Here is a 21,431-nt window from a genome sequence, read left to right as displayed (position 1 = left end):
TCTGGTGGCTGTCACCACTTATCCTGAACAGAGTATCTCCAGCAAAAGCACGACACTGTCACAGCTGCTAATTCAAAGGCATCGTGTGAACTGGGACAGACCCTCGTGCAACTTGTGTGCTTATTCAAACGAATACAGTCTAGTGACTTAAATAGAGTGGAGGGAGGAGAAGTTTTAACACGTTTCTGTTAGATGAGCCCATGAAGGGTCAACTTGGAAAAAAAGTCGTGTTAAGGAAAGTAATTAAACAGAGGCAGAGAGATGGAATATTAGTGCTTTTACAGAGTAAATGAGGATAAATTCTGTTAATTATGTGACTTTTCCCAGTACTAATGTGATAATAAAGTACTCTAATTCAGGAGAGGTTTGTCACAAACCCAGCTAAGGCAGTGACCCATCCACTAGGTGAGACCAAAAAGCAACTTATAAAGCTTTCTAGCAAAAAATCAGAGGTAAATGGATTTTTTTTCTACTCTCTGTGTTTAGTATAGAAAACTGGTATCCAACACGGTCAAGCTACTGTTGGTGATTGGACTGTCTCATTTGAGGCACAAAAGCACTTATTCTTGCTTTTATGTTTAGTTCCTGAGGGAAGAAATGTGAGCAATTCAAAGGGTATAAATAGCTCAGTGCAAGATTGTAGTCCAAGGATTAATAGCACCAAAATACTTGGAATGCTGATGAAATTGTAATCTTATAACAATGTATGGTATAATGAATGAGCAGGAACTTGTTTTGAGGGGCAACAGAGATAGGGAACTTGACTTTTTTGCAAGATTATTATTGCAGTCGAGACACAGAGGAGAGTTTAGGTGTATTTGCTTGCGACAGTCAAGGCAGTGCCCTAGAAGATGTGATGTTTGATAATTCGTTGTTTAGGTGAGAGTGGATGGGATAGGCAATGAGAAACTATGCTTGGAGGAGCCGCCTTATGTGCAAAAGTGCAAGTTGGCAAAGAGAAAAGAGGAGGCGCCAGGTGGGGCTGCAGCATATGCTCCAAGGCATAGGCTGGGAGGGAGGAGGTGGCATGGAGTAGGTTTGGCTCAGATCATGAGTAAAATGGTAATTGCTTTCGGAAGGTTTTTTGCTCTTCTTGGTCTATTTTGTTTTTAATTTTTAAAAATGAATAGGCATCTGTACACATTTTATCATGCAATGTCTGAGGACAGAAAGATATAGTCACTGCTGCGCATGTTATCACCATGTGGCAAACAGAACCCAGCTCTTAGCTCTGTTCCAGGGCTCACCACTGCAGGCTGTCTAGTGAGACTGCATCCAGATCTTGTCTATAACTGCTATGAGCTATCTGCTGTTAGGCAAGTTACCTGTGGCTGAGCCTTCTCCTTACCTGGAGACTTGGAGCAAGGGTGAGGGTTTGGTGAATGGATGGTGGTTGTAGAGTTGCTGTGAGAATGACAATGAGTGTGTGCTTACATAGTACTCAGCACATAGTAACCCCTCAATAAACACAGGCTGTGCTTATAATAATAACCCATTATTATCTTTTGTAAAGCCCAAGGTGTTCAGCTGGACTATCATCATCAGAGGAAATCAGTATTCTGGGTCATCTTAGCTAACCATCATCATCACATCAAAGTGTACATGCAAACTTGATCCCACTGTTCAAGGGAAATCTCCTGTTTTCAAACACAGTTCACCTTGAGAACAATTTGTCATCATCAGGATCATTGTAAAGGAAGAGGCTTATTAAAAATAGCACTCAAAACAGTCTCAGAGTTCAGGGAAAGCATTCTGGAAGTAGACTGGTTGGGAGGGAGGGGCAATATCTTGGGTTCAGACAGACACATGCTCTCTTGCCACACCTCTTGGCTTAAACATGGTGGCCATCAGCAGGAGAACCCACGAAAGAGAGATGAAAAGTAAGGGGAGAAAATTCAAGGCCTGTATTGTAGCCTTTGACACTGGAGCCTTTTCTCTGTTTGACTTTGAAGAGTCTGTACTTTGTTTTAATGAGAACAGCTACTTGTTTTTTCCCCATTTTATGTATCTGTCCTGTGCTTTGTTGGTCCTCCTACCATATTTAGGACTCTAGCCTTGCATTGCCTTGTAAAGACATTGAAGAGCAAGTTTTTGTCTGTGTGTTAGGTGTTAAGAGGTTGGTTCAGAAGTCTGTTGGTGAGGGCTTATTTTCACCTGTTACTCTGAGATTAATTAGGAATATTGGGAGAATATCCTATTTCTTAGTCACTATTAGCAGAAAATTCAGGAAGTTGGGACTCTATCAAACATTCATCCCTTCACTTATTCATTCATTCTGACTGCCAAATGCTAAGCACAATGATAGGTTCTGGGTAAAAATGACAATGATGGGAACTGCAAGGTGGACAGCTGAGGTAGGATGCATAAAGGTATTCCTGGGGGTTGACAGTCAAGGGAGATGGCAAGATGGGAAAGAACTATGGTCAGAATAGTACAGAGGCTAGAGCAGGGAGGAGTTTGGTGTATTTGTGAACATGAGAAGTAGCCTCCATGGCTGGAGCACTTAAGAACTGGAAACAGAGGTTGGCACTAATCAGTAGGATAACTGTGACTATACCATTTGAACTCTTTGAGGATAAGTGGGTTCATCCATCAAGTGGGGGACCATGTCCTTCACAAGTTTCTATGGGGATCAATTCTTTTTTTGTGCCTTTGCATAATACTTATTTTTGTATATCCATTGATGTAGAGTTATAGTTTTTTATTTTTAAATTTCAAACTTTTTAATGTGAACTAATTTTATGTATTTCTTATACACAGATTTAGGAGCATAGTGATACTCCTTCCCTACTCTCCCTCCCTCCTATGCTCCCATCCTCCCTTCTCCTTCCTTTCTCATTCCTTCCTTTAATTTTTACAAGTTTTACATGGTTTAACAATTTTTACATAGTCTAACAAGTGTAACCCCTTTTAATTGTGATTGCCTTGACAATAAATTATTGCTAAAGGAATGTAGTACAAGTTTGAGCACCTATCTACCCAAGGAAGTTCATCCCCACAAATACTAGAAGCCCATTCTTACCACATTACTTCACTTGTGATTCTGCCAAAGGGTGAGAAGTGAGCTCTACACTAAGATTTCACTCCCTGTTATGAACTATATCCTGGGCTCAGATCTTGATTCTTCGAATCATGATGTGTGTGAACTTGTGCTCTTTTACCAGTTTCTCTGACCTCAGTCTATTCATCTGTGAAGTTCAGATATTAATAGATCCTAACTATGGCTGTGCATTAAGGACTCATTGGAATGATTCATGTGAGTACCTATTGGTTGCCATATGTTGAGTGAAATAGGGGTTCTCTGTGTGGAAAAGGGAATGATTCTCATGCCAATGGGCTCTGGCTGGGCTCCTGTCTCCTCCCATTAAATGGAAGGAAGGACAGACTTGCTTGTTCTAGGTTGTTGGTGTCTTCTCTCATACGGAGAGTTCCCAGTTGCTGGCTCCTGAGGTCACTGACTCTTCAGAAGTCAGAGAAAGGCATCGGGTCAGATGTTCTGTTTCCTGTATGGTTAATTGGCTGTAAACTGCTACTGAAACTTAGTGCTTCTGACTGAATTAAGTGCCCTGGGAAATCCAGCTGCAAACAGGTGGGCACTGGAGGTTTTCTCTGTGTCTCCTCAGTGTCTGTGGTCGGCCTCATGCTGGTAAATAGGGGCCCCCTTCACTTTTGCTTTTGGGAGCAGATGCTTTCCCTTACATCTCCCTTTACCCAACACATCAGCTTCTGAAGGGTTGTGAGAAAACAAAGGCTGACTACATCTGGATTTTGAGTGACAGGATTCTTACAAATAAGAAAACTAACAGAACATGCCATTTCTTCAAAAGTAAGAACAATTTGTGCTTTCTTCATAAAAGGAGTAGTATTTAGAGAAGCCACGGGGGTCCTTCTTTTATTGTTATTTTTTAATTTAAAAATGGGCATGAAGGAAGTGCCACATTCCCTAACATTGAAGAAAAATGATTTGCTCCTACTCTGGTTATTGAAGTTTAGAGAATGAGATGCAAACTAGAGACCTTCTCTCAGATGGTTTTGGTCTTGCCCTTTTATTGTTTGGAAGATTGGCAAATTTCACTGTCAACAATGTGTATTTCCAGCTTCTCCAACTGGAAAGGTCTGTCAGCACTACCCTGTTGCCCGAGAGTCAGGTGAATGGAGAAGTCTGTGGCTTTACAGGTAGCTTGGTTCATGTGTTGATGTTACCTGCCTGGGCTCTGTGGAATCTATGAGTTTGAGACACCCAATTAAAGAGCTTCTTTCATTTTGAAGTAAAACTATAGTTTTCATATGAGGAAAAATGTGTATGTATGTGTGTGTGTGTATGTATGTGTGTGTCTGTCTATACAGGTTGAGCATCCCAGATCCAAAGGCCAAAGTGTTCCCAAATTCCATACTTTTTGGTGCCAACCTGATGCAAAAAGTAGAAAATCTCATACCTGACAGTCAAAATGCAGATACACTAAAATATTATATGAAAGGCCGGCGCCGTGGCTCAATAGGCTAATCCTCCACCTTGCGGCGCCGGCACACCGGGTTCTAGTCCCGGTCGGGGCGCCGGATTCTGTCCCGGTTGCCCCTCTTCCAGGCCAGCTCTCTGCTATGGCCAGGGAGTGCAGTGGAGGATGGCCCAGGTGCTTGGGCCCTGCACCCCATGGGAGACCAGGAAAAGCACCTGGATCCTGGCTCCTGCCATCGGATCAGCGCGGTGCGCCGGCCATTGGAGGGTGAACCAACGGCAAAGGAAGACCTTTCTTTCTGTCTCTCTCTCTCACTGTCCACTCTGCCTATCAAAAATAAAAAAAAAAAAGTTTAAAAAAATATTATATGAAGTTACATTGGTGTATGTGTATAAGGTATATATGAAACATAAATCCATTTGTTGTGTAGATTCAGGTCTCATTCCCATGACTCCTTATTATATATAGGCAAATATTCCAAAATCCGAAGGAGTCCAAAATCTGAATCCAATGCAGATAAGGGATGCTCAGGCTGTAAAAGTATTTATGGTAGTGACTTGAGAGGAGGCCATAGGATGTTGAAATTACACAGCCTGAAAATTACCAGGAGTCAGTAGTATTTTCTGCTTTTTTCACACTTTTTTTTAGTTTTAAGATTTATTTATTTGAGAAGCAGAGACAGAAAGAGACACACTCACAAAGGGGAGGAGGGAGAAAGAGATTGGGGTAGGGGAGTGCATTCCTATCTCCTGATTCACTCCTCAGATTCTTGCATTGTAGGGAGTGACCAGGCTCAAGTCATGAACTCAATCTGGGTGTCCCATGTCAGCGGCAGGGACCCAATTATTGGAGCCATCACCACTGATTCCCAGGGTGTGCATTGGCAGAAAGCTGGAGATAAGTTTCAGAGCTGGACTTTGAACTCAGGCACTCTGATGAGCATCCTAACCATGAGGCCGAATGCTTGCCCACACACCCGTTTTTGAAACTGTCTTCTGCTGTCTTCTCAGTGTAATTATTCTATCTCCACTTGGCGTCACCTTTCTTGGAGGGCATTAGAGGATATGAGCTCTCTCTACCTTCTGTCTTCCTCATCTATCAGAATTCACTTGTCTTGTGATCTCTATGAAGTGGAATACAAATGGATTGCATGCTATTCTGGGTTCATCTCTGATGTATTAAATTTTCCATTAACCCCAGCCTAACATCTTTCCAGGTTCAAGTCCAGCAAAAGGAAATCCATCTCTTTATTTAGCCTCTCAAACCAAAGTCCTGTGATTAACTCAGATTGGGCTCAATTGACTTGACTTGTGCACATTCCCACCTCTAAAGCATTGTATAGTTGGGGAGATGGAGTTTGTGATGCCCTTACCCAATCACTGGTGCGCCTTTGATTAAAATATGGAATAAATCCATGCCACTGAAATACAGAGACTCTTGAGTGAGAGAAAAGAAGTACTCCAAAAGGAGAGCAGGGGACTGTTACAAAAGGAGAAAAAGAGTTCTAGAACTCACAGACTCCTCCCAGTCTTATGAAACTTCTCCATCCATCCAACAGAAAGGGGAGTGTACACAAGCTTGCATAGTCTTGCAGCATTCAAAGGCAACATGCAGACCATCCATGTACTCTAGTTTAAGAATATATGAAATAGATCATTCCTAAATTCTCATCTCATTCTGGAGTAGTGTGTTTTAGTAAATGGTTCTCTCATGTGTGTGATAAAATAAAAGCTTTATTATAGTTTTGTTTCCAATGTTTCTGCTTTAAACTGAGGCTGTTCAAGAGTGACATGTTGTGCCGAGGGCAAGTGAGTGACCTGTGAACTACAAAGCACCCTTGGAAAATCTAAATAGTGTCATCGTTCGTCTATGATATTGCTTTAGTTTCATTTTCCATCAGCATTCTTATGATATCATGACAAATTGTGTTTAATAAAGTGTCAGGCTCTATTCTGCATTATGATTTCAAAATGATAAATTTCTTCTTATATTTTTATGGACTAGAACATACAGACTTATTGGATCGTCCATAATATAAACTGGAATAATTTGGAGCTCATGAGATTATTGTCCGTGCTCTGTGGGCATGGTGCTCGCTGGTCATTTTTATTTGGAGATGGGTTCTGGGCTTTAAATCCAAATTAAGGAGTCACTTGTTTTTATCTGAACTCAGCTTGTGTGGTGTGTTGGGAGGCAGTAATTTTTTTCAGTGGAAGTCATTGCTTAAATTAAATTCATTACCGTCAATAGTGTGTGAGCCCAGAGAATGGCAGGCAACCCATGGTGTGCTGAGATTGGGGCCAGGGAGGATGTGTGGGGAAAAGTGAGCAGATACATGGGGTGAGAATGTTAAAAGGGCAATGAGGATTTAAAATAGTTTCAAAATAATTTTCATCCTTAGTACTTTTTCCCTCTGGACTAGGTTTTTGAGCTGATTTCTTGTTTTGTTACTACTTCTACTAGTAGTATTACTACTACTCCTTTGTAGAAAAGGGAGCTGGTTTTTTTCCTTAAAGCCAAAAGTAGTCAAATACCAGCTTTTCCTGGCAGGGCAGGCACCACCTTCTTTGTGGTTGGTTCTGGGTATGAGAAGGAATGAGTGAGGGAATTTCACTTTTCTTTTTTGTTTTCTCAGTTATCATTTGGTTTAAGTTTTTGTGCTGGATTTCAGTGATAGAAGATTAGATGTCCGTATTTTCTGTATAGTTCTCTATTTCTGATACATGATACCATCATTTCATAGTATTGATATTACTGTTGATTTTTAAAATCAGTTATATTCAAGCTTCAGTGTGCATCGTCATACCTCTGATTTCTGTCTCTTCCAGGGTAAATGTCCCTGGCAATTCTCATGAAGGCGGCCTGCAAACTTTACTTTAGTGAGCTGCTGTAAGGTTGAAGATTGGGGGTGTTTCTATGTGCACTGTACCTGCCACATAGTAGGTGCTTAGTAAATACTGATTGAATGAAGGGCTAGCTGAATGAATAAAGAGATGATCTAAGGAAGCAGACTGAATAAAGAAATAGTAAACCAGTAAGAGTTTTAAGTGCTGTTTTCAATGAAGTCAACAGAATGGTCTGCAGAGTTTCAGAGAGAGGGGATCCACTTTAGACTTTAGTCAGACAGCTTGTATACCCTTTGGATTGCACTTAAATATTTTAAGAAGAATGGCAGGCTTAACTTTGAGAAAATATGTTAAACTTTGTGGCCAAGAAAGTTTTAAATAGGAATTTAAGGACACCAATGGTGTGGAATCAGCTATTTTATGAATTAGGCATATACAATATACATTTTGCAGAGATGGACAGATCTTAACCATTTTTGTTTGAACTAAGTATACTAAGAGCACAGAGACTTTGAGAAAGTCACTCATCATTTTTAATGTCTAACTTATTCCTTGCAAAATGGGGGCAATATCTTCCACATTTTGTGCTGAACAATATTCACTTCAATTTTTGTACCAACAAAGTGGTTTAATTTTTCATCAAAGTCATGCCTACTTGTAGAAAACATAAAGAAACTGGAAAGAAGAAAGACATAATCTTTGTTCTATAATTCAAATTTAACTACCATTAATATTATAGTCAATTTAAGTGAGGTATTTGTTTTCCATACACAACTCTAATAGTTGCCCTGAGCAACAGAAAGGCACTCTCAAGGGGTCTGTAGTGTCCTGAAGAGGCAGACAAGTGCACAGGTGACTATAGTACTTGTGGTGAAGACCAAGTGCTCTAAAGTGATTCATTCTAGCTGGGGGTATGTGGAAATAGTTCACTGGTGCAGTGTATTTACTCTGCATCTGGAAGGATAAATGGGATTATGGGGAGCTGAGTTGGTGTGGGTGTGGGGAAGGCATTTCAGAGCCAGAGCCGAAGCCTGCAGTGAAGGTAGGAAGGAGACGTCCTATTTAGGGCACAAGATGTAGCTTGAAGAGACTGAAGTAAAAGGTGCTGGGAGGTGAGCTGTAGGGGAATGATATGTCTGGAAAGGTACATTGTGGACATTATTAGGGACTTCGAAAGAGTCATTGATCTAGCATCTGCCAAAATACTCATAACAGATGAATATTCAAAGGGTATTCAGCCTTCGTTGGCATCTACCCAAATAATCTCTCATCCTGTCTTAAAATTTCCCTGAAAGCTTGAAGTTAAGTACTTTTCTTTTTCTTTTATTTTTTTTTCTTGGAGGAAAACTTCAACTACAGTCATTGTGACCTTAGTACTATCGATTTTGAGAGAAAAGAATTGGTACCTATTGGGCTCTCAGAAAGATGTGCTGGTTGAGTATGAGAATGAGTGAATGACAGTGAACATCTGTACTTTATGGGGTCTTAAAAGGAGTACTAACTTGAGTGTCCAGGTGAAGCTACATGCCTCAATGATTCTGGACTTGAACTTTTTGACTTCTCTCTGGCATCTGTGTCCTCCACTGGGGAAAATAATATCAAAACTCTTTGAGTCCTCAGAAAGGAAAAGTGAAATTCTAATGTGAGATTCTAAATGAATCTGCTTTAAAATTTTAAGTACGTGTTGAACAAGAGCTATTAAAAGGCATTCAGTGCCAACTTTTTGCTTTCTGTCTGCTTGAAAGCTATTCCAAGGTAGTGATTGTGAGCCCTAGAGACAGTGTTCATCAACTCCTGGAAGACTCAGCTACCTTGGTTTTGCTCTGGCCATTGTTTGTTATATTTGCTTTGGCTCTGTTACCAGAACCACCCACTGCCTTTCATTATGGTTAAAATGCCTTTGAGGAATCACAAATAGCATGAGTCTGGTCATGAGCAAAATTGAAACTTATTAAAATTTATAAATGAGACTCTTTCAGTGAATATGGCAGAAATTATTATCCTTGTTTGTCCTAATTTTGAATGAATCTGGTGATGACAATGGTAAGAGGAAAGTCAGATATTGTCAATGATCTACACTTCCGTGATCTGTTGTACAAAGAATATGGTTTGATGGATACGGGCTTTGGAGCCAAACTGCCTGTTTCAACTTCTGGTTTTATCACTTACTAGATGGTGAACATTGGGCAAATTGCATAACCTCTCTGTAACATTATCTCTGTTGAAGTAGAACCTTATAGTGTTGCTGTGAAGAGGAGTTAATATACATAAAGCACTCAGAACAGGGTCTTACACTGAGGGCCTTCGAAAAGTTCATGGAAAAATGCATATTATGAAAAAACCATGCATGACCTTCAAAAATTCTTGCATTAAAATAAATTGGCTTTTTAATTTCACTTTGTCTGTGACTTTGAAGTCTCCTTGTACATGGAATGGTTTTGTGTGTTTGCTATATAACTACTCAGATGATATGTAGGATATTTCCACCACACTTTCTGAGCTTGGCTTTATGGTGTAGGTCACTGCTACTGAAGCAGCGTTGTCACCTGCGCTTGCATCTTTTCCAGCCTGGGGATGGATTTGCATCAGTCACCCAGACCTGATGCTTTTGCTGGAAGCCTATCCCCGGGTGGGCAGGAACTCTGTGCCTCGTGATTCCCTGGAGATCGTGTTCCTGCAAATAGAAACAGTTAAAGACAAATGTGTCATCTGTCGGTCTCTGACGCCAAGAAGGCCAGACAAACTCTTGGTTTGTTGTCTGCCACATTCATGGTGCATATCAAACGACTTCAGATGTCTCCCTGGGGCCAGGGTTGGCACCTTAATACATTTTGGCAAGAAACATGGTATTTGGGTAATGTCTGTAAAAGAGAATCCCCAAAGATGACTGCCTTTTCTGCCATAATTGAGCTTACAATTCTTTAGAGATGTCATTTCTCGTTTAGTCACTGGTCGAAAATTGCTAGGGGAGTAAGTTGAACCAGGCTGATAGAAGCCACTGTTAAGCCACAGCATCCTTGCCCTCCTGTCCCCCCTCCATATCATTTCTGAGAACTTACAATTTATTCTTTCCCCATTGGCTACTGGTTATTTGTCTTCTCCTGTCCTTTCAATATCTTAACCCCTTTCCCAATTTTTCAGATGTGACTTTTAATATGAATAGACTGATCCACGGTGGTCCTTTATATTAGAATTGTTGTAAGATTTTTTAGTTGGCTTCTATGCTACCCAATGCTTTTTTTGTTGCTGCTGTTGATAAATCTTTTCCACTAATTATGTCCTTCCATCAAGGCCAAATTCTGAGCTCTGAGATAATGCATGCTTTTCATGTTGATGGTCATCCCTTCAGGCTGAGAGCACGTTCCACAAATTCCCAAAATCTAAGAGTCCTTGGTCAGAGGCAGAGGAAAACATCTTGAAGTCAGTAGGCAATCATGGGGGCAGCCACATTTTCTCCCCCGAGATCCCCAAGATGGCACCAGAGCTTGGTACCATTCCACCTTGCACTCAGGGAGGGAGGAGAGAATTTGCTTCTCTGCGTAGAATCATTCCATGATTGCATCCATCTTTCTATCCTCCATGCTTCTTCAGCAGAATGGTGAGGGTGTATGTCAAGGAGGTCCTTTCTCAGCAGTGCATTTTAATATCAGCAAAGAAGAGGAGGTTGGCCCAGCAGCAAGAACCCTTTCCCCTTAACCAGGTTCAGCCTCCTGGGCTTGCCCTGTGGCTTCCCTGGGATTTTGGCAGACTTATGGGTATCATAATTTCACATGGATGAACTGTGCTCTACAACAGCTTCTGGGAGCTAGGAGCCAAAGAGTTTTCTTTGACATTGAAAGTCTAGTTTTCTTTTTCTGTTTTGGCCTGCCCTATTTTTAAGGGGGATCTATTTTTCATGGTAGTGGTCATGGGACATGTCTACCTCTTCCCAGGGCTGTATGTCCTTGAGGGCTGCCCTAAGGTATTGATGGCATTTCTGAGACAGCCCATGACAGCTCAGACAGTCTGGGCAGGGCTAAATGCTTTCTGGAAAGTTAAATATTTTCAATTTGGGAGAATCCCTGTACTTCCAGAAAGAATTCCTTGGGTATTTCTGGGCAGTAGGCTTGGCTGTGGAGACAAACGGTTTTGTGCTGCTTTGTGAAAGCAAAGGTGGTGGTACCTCTATAGAAATTACTCCTCTGAAGAGGGCCTTTTAAAACCCTCTCTACCCTTCAGTGTGTGTACAGGAGCAGTGGGAACTTCACACAGAAGGGATGACACAATTGTTTTCATACAGCTGTTTCAGGGCAGAATGAATCTCCTTGTCCTTAATATCTTCAGGAAGAATCAGTCCCCATGTAACCATCTGCAGGAACAAGTCACAGCAACTTCTGGGGAGTCTCAAGATTGCAAATGGGAGTTTTATGTCTTGGTGTAGGTGTGCCTTGATGCTTTTCCTTTCCAGCCTGGATGTAGGAGTGCAGCTACTAACATCTGAACGTGATTTTTCAGAATTTGGGATGGGGGAGGTAAAAAGTCAACCTGCTCAGCCCAGACCTATTCAATGCTTTGCATAATAATTAACAAGGTACAAGCCGTTGCCTAGTGGGCAGTTTTACTTTATGTGCCCTTCAGTTCTGACTAACTGGTAAGCTCTGTGATTTAATCCACTACCTGTCTTCTTTACATGTCTTGGCCTTTGGGTAAAGCTGCAGTAGTCATTATTGTATTCCCTTGGTGGTAGCTTCTTCTTTTTTCCTTTGGTAGCTCATCCAGTGAAACCTATAGTTTTCATTGGATACCCAGGTCTTTATCCTTTCTCTTACAGTGAACTAAAATTTAGAGAGCAGATCTGAAAAATCTGAGCATCTCTGTGGGCTAGGCAGTGAGCAATTGCCAGGAATAAATGATGATGAAAACAAAGATCATTTCCCCTCTGCCAGGAACTATTTGAATACTTCACATACGTTGTTTAATTCTCACTAATTCTCTAAAATAGGTTCTGTTGTTTCCCCTATTTTACAGATGACAAAATTGAGGCACAGAGAGGTTAAATAATTTGTATCTAGTCACACAATCAGTTGAGAAGTAAATTTAGGATGATGGTGAATGCTGCAACGTGGTCCTCAGACAAAGGTGCGGTTACATCCATGCTTTAAAGAGGCTGCTGAAGTTGAGGGAACCGCTGGAATATACCCGTGTTTGTCTTCAAGTACTCAGCTGCTGGATTTATTGTAGACTCTTCCCATTTCAATCCCTCTGGAGGCCCTGGATTCTGTTGAGTTGAACAAGTATTTACTTACAAACCCATGGGTTCTAGGTCCTGTATCATATATTATATATACAGAAATGATTTTATTTTGTTATTTTATGTTCTCATGTAATTTAGTCAGATCCCATTGGCTATTTCAGTTAATTTTCCTTTGGAGGGAGTCCAGAGTTACCTTTTGATCTCTAGTGCTGTGTTAGTCACATAGAAAATATCCAGACTTGATACTGAATATCTATTGGTCAGTAAAATTTGGTACAAGTAATATCAGTGAATAAACATTTTTATTCTACAAATATGTGTGTTTGGTTCAGTTAGTTCAGTGATGGACTAGTATCCTACATCAGCCTTATCAAAGAACCTGAACTCCACTTTTAATAGCATGTCACTTTTGGCTTTATGCCTCACTTTTCTGATCGATGTAGTAGACTAAAAAGTTCAAGAGTTTCAGTGTTGAGCTCCTATTGAATTGGCTTTTGAGAAGCAAACATGATAATGAAAAAATCATACAAGACATCAGGACATGTGAATTATAATTCCTATTCTTATAAGTATTATTAACTATATGAGCATTGTCCTGATGTCTCACTTTAGTCATATACAAATTAGGGGGTTAGACTAAGTGATAGTTAAGGTCACTTATAAACTCCCATCATTTGTGGACAACTCATGCCATGACTAGTCCTTTTGGCCAATCTTGGAGATTCTTTTTGACTGTAGATAATTATCTTAATTTTGAGTCTTAGTTTTCACGTGTTTCAAATGGATTTGATAATTCCTGGCATGCCTTATTTATGGGACTTCCATGAGGTACTGGGAATCTGAGTGCTTTGAGTAACATATTTCATGAACACAAGATGATATTATTCTTACTGAAAACTAACAGAAAGGTGTTGGGTTTCTTGGTACCTTCCAATCCCTCCCCAACCAAAAGGATTTAAAGAGGAGTTTGATCCCAGTCAGGCTGTTTTCTGGAGTGTACGGAAGTCCTTGGAACTCTACAGGGTCAATAGGGGCTTTGTGCAGCTGTGGGTCAGTTTCCCACAGTTGGGGGAAGGGTGCCACAGTGTTTTCCTGACAACACTTTACCAAACACACCCGCCACACAAAATGCCACAATTTCTTAGACAAAGGTGAGGTGTGGAGTTACAATAACCTCCACTTTGTTAAAAGCCTCCTCGGAATCGGAGATCTTCCCCACAGGCCAGCAGACAGGCAAGTGACCCCCTCCCCCGTTTATGGTTTATAAATGCCTTATACATTAAGTCTGAGAATTCACACCCTTCTCCCCCAGTTTGTGTTGCATCTAACTTGGTCTCTCACTGGGGATATTTTTAACTCCTTCTAACTCCCCTCAGTTCCTTCAAGGAAGTGTGATCCAAAAGGGTCAGACACTTGGCTTCTACTTAGGGGAAAGCTTTGAAAGAATTCTTAAGGGCTCTCCCTGGGTAAGGCCGTCTTTCCCCAAAAGAATTGGCCCTTTAGAGTGTGTTTGCCACATAAGGGCTTGTGCAAGGCCCCAGGCACCAGCTGACGGCCGTGTCTTCCCCCACAACAGATGGTCAAGCCTTCAGTTTCAGCAAGTGATCCTCTGCTGGGGGTGGGGGTGGTGGTGGCGGGGATCCGTCCAGCAGGCCACGTGATGGGGCGGCTTAGGATAACAGGGATCCGGTGTGCGCCCCGCATGGCTTCTGTGCTAACGATGGGCTGCTGACAGGTGCCTTGCCCCTGGCTCATCTTTGAGGTAGAAGATCCCCTGCTCCCTGGATTCTGTTTCTGTCTGGCAGAGCTAGTGTCCTGTTTGCCTGTCTTTCAAAATCTATTTGGCACCAGATGGACCCCCTCATGGAGGCTAGCAGTTGTCTGATGTGAAGATGCCAGAGGGTGTGCTGACAGCTCCTTCTAACACAACCTGACTCTGGCTGTCGGTGCTGGGCTCAAATGGCTTAAACACACGTGAATTTTATCTACTCCAGGGAGCCAGACAGGGGGCTCCACTGGAGGCAGTGTGACCATGACGTCTCCCTCCATAATATTCACAGTGCTATTGTGGAAAAGATCTCCAAAATGAGGAGGGCAGTGGGGGATATTGGAAAGCAAGGGTCCTGTCCAGTTAGTGGGAAGACAAGCGAATGTCTGAATGTTCCCATTTTGCTTAGGGTGTACATGCTGGCAAGGAGCTGTGGGATGGAGTTAGCCTGGCCTGCATCTAGTCCTGGGCTCCCTCATATCCTTCTTCTGCTTATGGAAACCCTGGCTGCTGTCAGAGGTTAGGGCAAGGACTTCTGTGACTTCTTTGACCTGAGTAGGGGTGGAATAGGGACCCATGGTCAAGACAGGGTTTCAGTAGGTGGCCTCTCGAGGGAGCTGCAATGCCAGCTCACAGGAACTGTCTGCATTCAAACTTTCATGAGTACGGCCACCTAGAATTTTGCTGCTTCAAGTCTGGAGGAAATGAATCTAACTAGCAGATTAAATACACAGGGCCCAAAACTAAGTCAGAGTCATTATTAGAGGATCTAAGAAAGGTGCTGTCTGAACCTGGAGGGCGTTTTCCCATTGAGTAGCAAACAGAAACTGATAGGAGGGGCTTGATAATAATAAAGTGGGTGTTAAGGCCTGGCTAGGTATATATGAGGCCCAGAACCACCTATGTCTTTACATGGAGTACTAGAAGAGGCATCCTCAGGGGGGTGTGCATCTCCTTAGAGAAAACACCCTGTTGACTTCCATTATCTAGCTGGCCTCAGTAAGAGGTTAGTATTAAATAGGTGACATCTCCGAAAGGAAATGTGCAGTTCTGCTCTCCCCCGATGGTAATGGTTACTTGGTAAGCTGGTCAGAATGAAGACCTTTCTCAGTTTACAGAGGGCCAACAGGGCCTGAGGCTGTGACTCAGGAGTCCTTCAACCCCAGGGCAGTTCTGTTTCTAGTGGCCTTGCTCTTGGGCAGGTCTCTTCAGGAACTGGTGCCTGTCACAATAGCTGCTTGCCCAATGCCCTGGCTTCTCACATTGAAAACTGGTGCCAATGGGGGGTGAACTGGCTTTGCTGGGTCTCCGTGATGGCAGATCAGTGTGTAAAGCAGCCATTAATTGGCTTGCCACCTATCCCTACATTGCTGTGATCTTCATCTTATAGTCAAACAGTGTGTATTTTTGCCAGTTCACCATCTGTGAACTTATAGGGCTTGCATTACATGTTGTTGTTGGGGATCGTGAGAATTCTCAGACAATTATGTCCAATGGGAACCTATCTTAAATTATGTTGAAGACTTCCCTCTGTTGAGTGAAAAATACTTCCTTGGGGGTTTAAGTCTTTTCTGAGATCTGGCAATGCTGTGGTTGTTCCTTTCATAGATAGGGTCTAGCTTGGATACAAAACAAAGGCTAAAGCTTCAAATAAAATACTGGCTCTAACACTATTGTGAATTTTTCAGAAAATGCAAGAAGAAAATGGAAGGCACACCCCAGAAACAACTTGCTACTTTTTTTCCTTCCTGTGCCAACTGAAATGCTAACCACGATCATTTGTTTCTCCACAGGTTCTTCTTGAAATTTTTCCTCAAGTGTAACCAAAATTGCCTAAAGAATGCAGGAAACCCACGTGACATGCGGAGATTCCAGGTAGGTCTGTCTTGTCTTTCTTAAATTTCAGTAATAACGTGAGTAGCAGGAGTGGGTAAAAAGTCTTGAGCCTGGGAGATCCAGGGTATAGTTGTTTCCCTAGAGGTGAAGAGCAGCTGCAGCCCTCGGTCCCCCAGGTATCTGCAATCTAGAAGTTGTTGTTTTTACTGGAGAAAAATTGGAATTGCACCACCTGTGCTCCCTGGTTAAGGCAGTGAACTCCTTGGAGTCTAGTTTTGACTTCCTGAATAGACTCATGTGTCTACCCCGCATAGATTATGTGATGTACATAGAAATGATGAATTCTTGAACTAAAATTTTGCAAGTAGAATATCCAGCAGTAAGAGTAAAATTGGTAAAACTGTTCCTAGAATTATGACCCCCTCTGTTTTCCTTTCTCTCTGTTCTTCTTTTCCAATCTTGGAAATTGGTAGCAGAAATTGCCCACAATAAATGGATCCCCTGATAACAAAATGTTTAGAGTGATGTGACTGGCACTCAATTCTCTCTCAGAAAGGTCCTTGTATAACACATGGAAATGTTCTCAAGCATCAGTCCCATCTGCCACCATTGAAACATGAGCGGTTGCTAACCTCGCAGAATTATGTCTTGAGTAAGGCAAGGGGACTCAAAAACATCTTAGCTTCTCAGACACAAAAAGGTACTTGAGTGTTAGGAAAGGTTGCTGTGTTCTAGGCACAGGCTACTCTAACTTAAGAAGCTGACTATCCCCAGGGGATCTTGTTAACCTGCTGATTGAGGTCAGGGTGGGACTGGAAATCAACAGTTCTAACAAGCTCCCAGGTGTTGCCAAAGCCACGGACCATACTTTGAGCAGCTAAGTTACAGATCCTTGGGTTGGTCTCCATCTAATTTTATGGCTAACTTATTTGCATGGTCAGTGTTAGTTTCTATCAGAGTAATGACCTGTATATGCGTGCTTGCCTGGTTTATCAGGGGAACAGCATGGTGTTTTAAGTTATTTTGTAAGGTATACTTAGTATCTTGAAGCATAGATTGCAATGAATGATTTTTGAGAAGCTCTTAAACTTTTAGCTGCACCTTTGCTGACAGAAGACAGAGAAGAGATGATTTTGAACACTGACTCTGGATATCACTGTCTCTTAGCCTCCAAAACAACAATTTTTAAAAAGAGATGAGACGTATTAGCCTCATTAAAGAACAAATTCAGTAGGAAGAAGGTATTTTTCCCTGAGATTCTGAGGTGTTTCTATAAAATTCCTTGTGGCTTTGCCACCTTTTCTTTTGGCAGAGATGAATAGCGTGGATCTGTAGATTCCTAGATTCCTAGTTTCTTGGAAAATGCTTTTGTTGCCAGATTCTGACCTCAAGTTGGTAAACTTGGGTCTTCTCATTCTCAAACAGGATTTTTATTTTGGAGGTTCAGTTGAAGTCATCAGCTTTGTAATTCAGTTGGTGAAATCACACATGTGATGCTACTAAACGTGTTTGCTGTCTTGCACCATGTCTTGAAACATTGGGTTTCAGTATAAACTGTTTTGTGGCTTGCTTTGAGATGAGCCATATGTCTGTTCTGACTGAGTTTGGGTTTAGAATAAAGCATAGCCAGGAGTGAAACAATTTGGGTTTCCTGAGAAGTTCTAGCACCTTGTGAATATCGGGACCAAGTTTATCACACTTCTCGGGGCAGCAGTGTTCAGGATGGACTTTAGTGACAAGAGGGCAGTTGTGTAGAACTTCTGAGGCCTTGCTTGCCATCACAAGATCTGCTAGTAAAAATGTCTGAAAGCCTCAAGGTAAAGAAAAACTCTTAAATAACATGAAAAACCAATTCAATTTATTATTTTTGACAGTATCTAGAAAGGTTTACTTGTGCACACAAAATAGTTATCTCAGTAGCCTTCTACCAAAGAATAAGAAGTCACCAGTTATACTTATCATGAACAATAAAATGGAATAAAAATGACGACACTATTTCAATATTTATCAAGGAAAAACATTTTGCATATGCAAGTAATTTGTAAATGAGCAAATATAAATGTAAGCCTTTGCAAGAAAAATCATTGGGATAAACTGAACATGGCTTACTAGTTCATTATAGTTTCTTAGCCTGAGCATAATTAATATTTTAGCTGGACAAACATTGTCGGGCAATAGAGGGATTTCCCCGTGTGTTGTAGAACATTTAGCAGCATCACTGGTTCCTACCCACTAAATGCTGTGGTCACCAAAAATGTTTCTAAACATTGCCAAATATCCCCAGGGGTAGAAAGGGAGCCAAAATTGTCCTTGATAGAGGACTGTTAGTTCAGTCCTGTGCCTGATGACCTCTGACAGACTCTTCCTGGTGGTAGAATGATTGTCTCAAAGAGTGCACCCTTTGATTAGGCATGCAAGCTGCCCCATGCAAGGTCCATACTGTCTTTCAGAGAAGCAGATTTTTTTTTTTTCATGGGCGCTGACAATATTCTTGACTAGGATTTTCAAACATGTCCTAAAAAAGACCTTTTCCAGTAGGGGCAGCTACCTTAGCCACCACAGAATCAATATTTGAATTGAAGAACTTTGTCTCTGTTAATGAACCATGCCAGATTTCTTACTGAATCTCATGTTTAACCTACTTTGTTTGCTGTCACTCACTGATTGCCTCCTGGGATAGAAGAGAAGGAATCTATAGAAAATCTACACTTTGTAAATGTACATAGATACAAAATGCATTTCCTATCATTGCTACACAATTAACATTTGGCTTTATACATGTAGGCATGTGATTATTTTTGCAATCGGAGAATGGATGCATTGCCTCGAGAGAGTTAAACCAAAACCTCAAATATCCCTGATCCAACATCTTTTAATTTTTTCTTCAGTATTTCTTTGATTATTTACTCTCACCTTTCTCCATATCATTTCATGCTGGCAACCTTTCCATTTTGAATCCCTCTCTTTCCCCTTGGGTTTACTCATTCTTAACCCACTCCAACAGATGTTTTTTGTCCGTCTTCATGTAAAACCTGATGTTCCCTAAGTTTCTTTCTGAGATTCAAATGTTGTCTTATATTATGGGCTCTCTTGAGTATTTTCCTGCTTCCAGCATTTTAACCTTACTTGTGCACTGAGGACTCTGGGGTCATGATTTGAGGCTGGACACCCAGGTATAGATCTAATTGTCCTGATTCTGCCTGGATATTTCCAGAAACTTCAGCTCAATAAACCTCAAATTAAACACATTGTCATCTTCCTTTTTTTCTCTTCTACCCCAAGCTGGCTTCCCTTCCTATATTTCCACTGTGGTCCATTCCTAACTGTTGCATCCATTCGTCAGCTAAAATAGAATGTTACAAAAACCAGTGTCACATGAATTTTATTAAAAATGAGAAGCAAATGAGAGACAAATGAGAGGCAAGGTAACCGATCGGGACCGGCCGCCGATCGGGACCAACACTCCTTACCAGAGTACGGCCCCCAGCAGCGGGTTACACAGCTTTTTATAGTATTCTGTCCACTAGGCCTCACAATTTTGAACCAGACCCCTGGTATGCAGTGAACAATAAAGAGGAAAACCAGAATATGGTTGTAAGATAACTGTTAACAAGAACAAACCCAATAACAGATCCAAGACATGGTGGTAAGATAACAGTGACGGATGCATTTCGGTCAACGTAGTTCCTGGGAATTTGGATCCACATAGTTTCACAAGATACACCCTTAGGCATTAGCAAGCAAAGCTAATATGTACAGAAGCAAGAGATGTGCAGTTAGCTTTTAGCCACACTCACTCCATTTTGATTCTGATTCTACATAACTACAGTTGGTGCTGAGCAGATGACTGTTTGTCTGTGTCTACTGTGACCATGGTCCACATCCATGTGTATAAATACATATATCTATTGTTCACCTTTATATACATCTATGGGCAGTGATGAATATGATAAAGCTCACATATATTGGATACTTAATTTAAGAAGCATTGTGTGAGGTATTTTGTATGAATTATATTTACACTCATAATGTACTTGTAAAGAATGTGTAAATATGAATTATTCCTTGTTTACTAATGAGGGACTAGACTTGGATCCATTAAGCAATTTGGCCAAAGTTACATCTCTACTGAGTTGGGTAAGGTAGTGATTCAACTCAAGCTACCCTCAGGTATTATCTAATGGTTTCAAATAAAAAATTGTCCAGAGTCTGTAGGCTGACACTGAGGCAGTAAGGAGATTTCCTAATATCTGACAGCCATGAAAACAACTCAGGGATATGAGTGTTGGAATCCTGCAAAACCTTAAGCGGGTTTGCAAAGATAGTATCTGCGCTAACAGAGACTAAATAGGCCATCCACGTGCAGAACACTAAAATGCCACTGAAGTTAAGCAGAGAGTAGATTGGTGTAGAAGGGGGAGGACCTGAGCAGTGTTGCAGAATGGAGCTAGTATTGGTCAATTTTCAGTTCAAAGTTTAGTTTTGATTTATTTGAAAGACAGAGAGAGAGAAGGGAAGGGCAGGGGAGGGAAGCAGAAAAGAAGAGTGGAGTCTACATATGCTTGCATCCACTTGTTCCCTTTGAAATGGCAGCAACGGCTGAGACTGGGGCAGGCTGAAGGCAGGACTGAGGGAACACAGTCCAGGTCCCATACATCAGTGGCAGGAACCCAGGTATTGGAGTCATCACCGCAGCTTCCCAGGGTATGGATAACCAGGAAGCTAGGGCGGGACTCCAACTGAGGCACTGTGATGTAAGAAAAGGACATCTTAACCAGTGTCTGAACTGCAAGGCTAAATGCTTACCCCATACTGCAGCTTTAGAAAAACGGGCTTTTACTTACCAGTCAGCCTGACCTTCGTGTAACCTGTGAAAACTCCGGGTAGTTCTCTGGGATGAAAAAGCCCCCACATATAGGTGGGGCCTGAGTGAGGTTGTTGGTTGTCCCTAAATCCCTTGGAGTCCTCGGCTAGGAGACCAATCTGAGCACTGGTCCACGAAGGGGAAGGTTCGTCTACTCGGCAACTCTCCTGGCTAATACCAGAGAGTGAGACTGACAACAGTGCAACCTTGTGAACAAGGTACACAGTTTCTGTCATTTCCCTTATAGCACCCTCACTGTTTTCAAATAATTTTATGTCCCTGTTGCCTCTGAGGGAGGGTGACAAGAGTGTCTTTGTGGTTGGAAAAACTGGTCGTCTTTACATATCAACGTGGCTTTTCCCAGAGATATTGACAGCCTGAGTCCTGGAGGCGTGATGGAAAACACTCTGTCTTGCCTGATAAGTGG

General features: G+C 41.7%; 1 protein-coding gene across 29 annotated transcripts in view; it reads left to right on the top strand.

The window, feature by feature from the left end:
- EBF1 (EBF transcription factor 1) overlaps nucleotides 1-21,431 on the top strand; it is a 411,315-nt gene that overhangs the window by 246,004 nt on the left and 143,880 nt on the right. For 22 of the 29 annotated variants that reach the window (XM_008255335.5, XM_002710343.6, XM_089335001.1 and 19 more), the window contains one exon: nucleotides 16,098-16,179. In XM_008255335.5, the coding sequence (XP_008253557.1) occupies nucleotides 16,098-16,179 (82 nt within the window). Of the gene's footprint in view, nucleotides 1-11,909; nucleotides 11,934-14,176; nucleotides 14,299-15,175; nucleotides 15,385-16,097; nucleotides 16,180-21,431 lie in introns of those variants that run through there. The other 7 variants (XM_089335003.1, XM_089334994.1, XM_089335004.1 and 4 more) reach the window with 5 other exon arrangements.

The sequence above is a fragment of the Oryctolagus cuniculus genome, chromosome 6 (assembly GCF_051225735.1).
Source record: "Oryctolagus cuniculus isolate XC-2025 breed Fujian yellow rabbit chromosome 6, ASM5122573v1, whole genome shotgun sequence".
NCBI classification, from domain to species: Eukaryota; Metazoa; Chordata; class Mammalia; order Lagomorpha; family Leporidae; genus Oryctolagus; species Oryctolagus cuniculus.
Note: the sequence above shows the minus strand (reverse complement) of the source record. Positions and strands in the feature narration are given on the sequence as shown.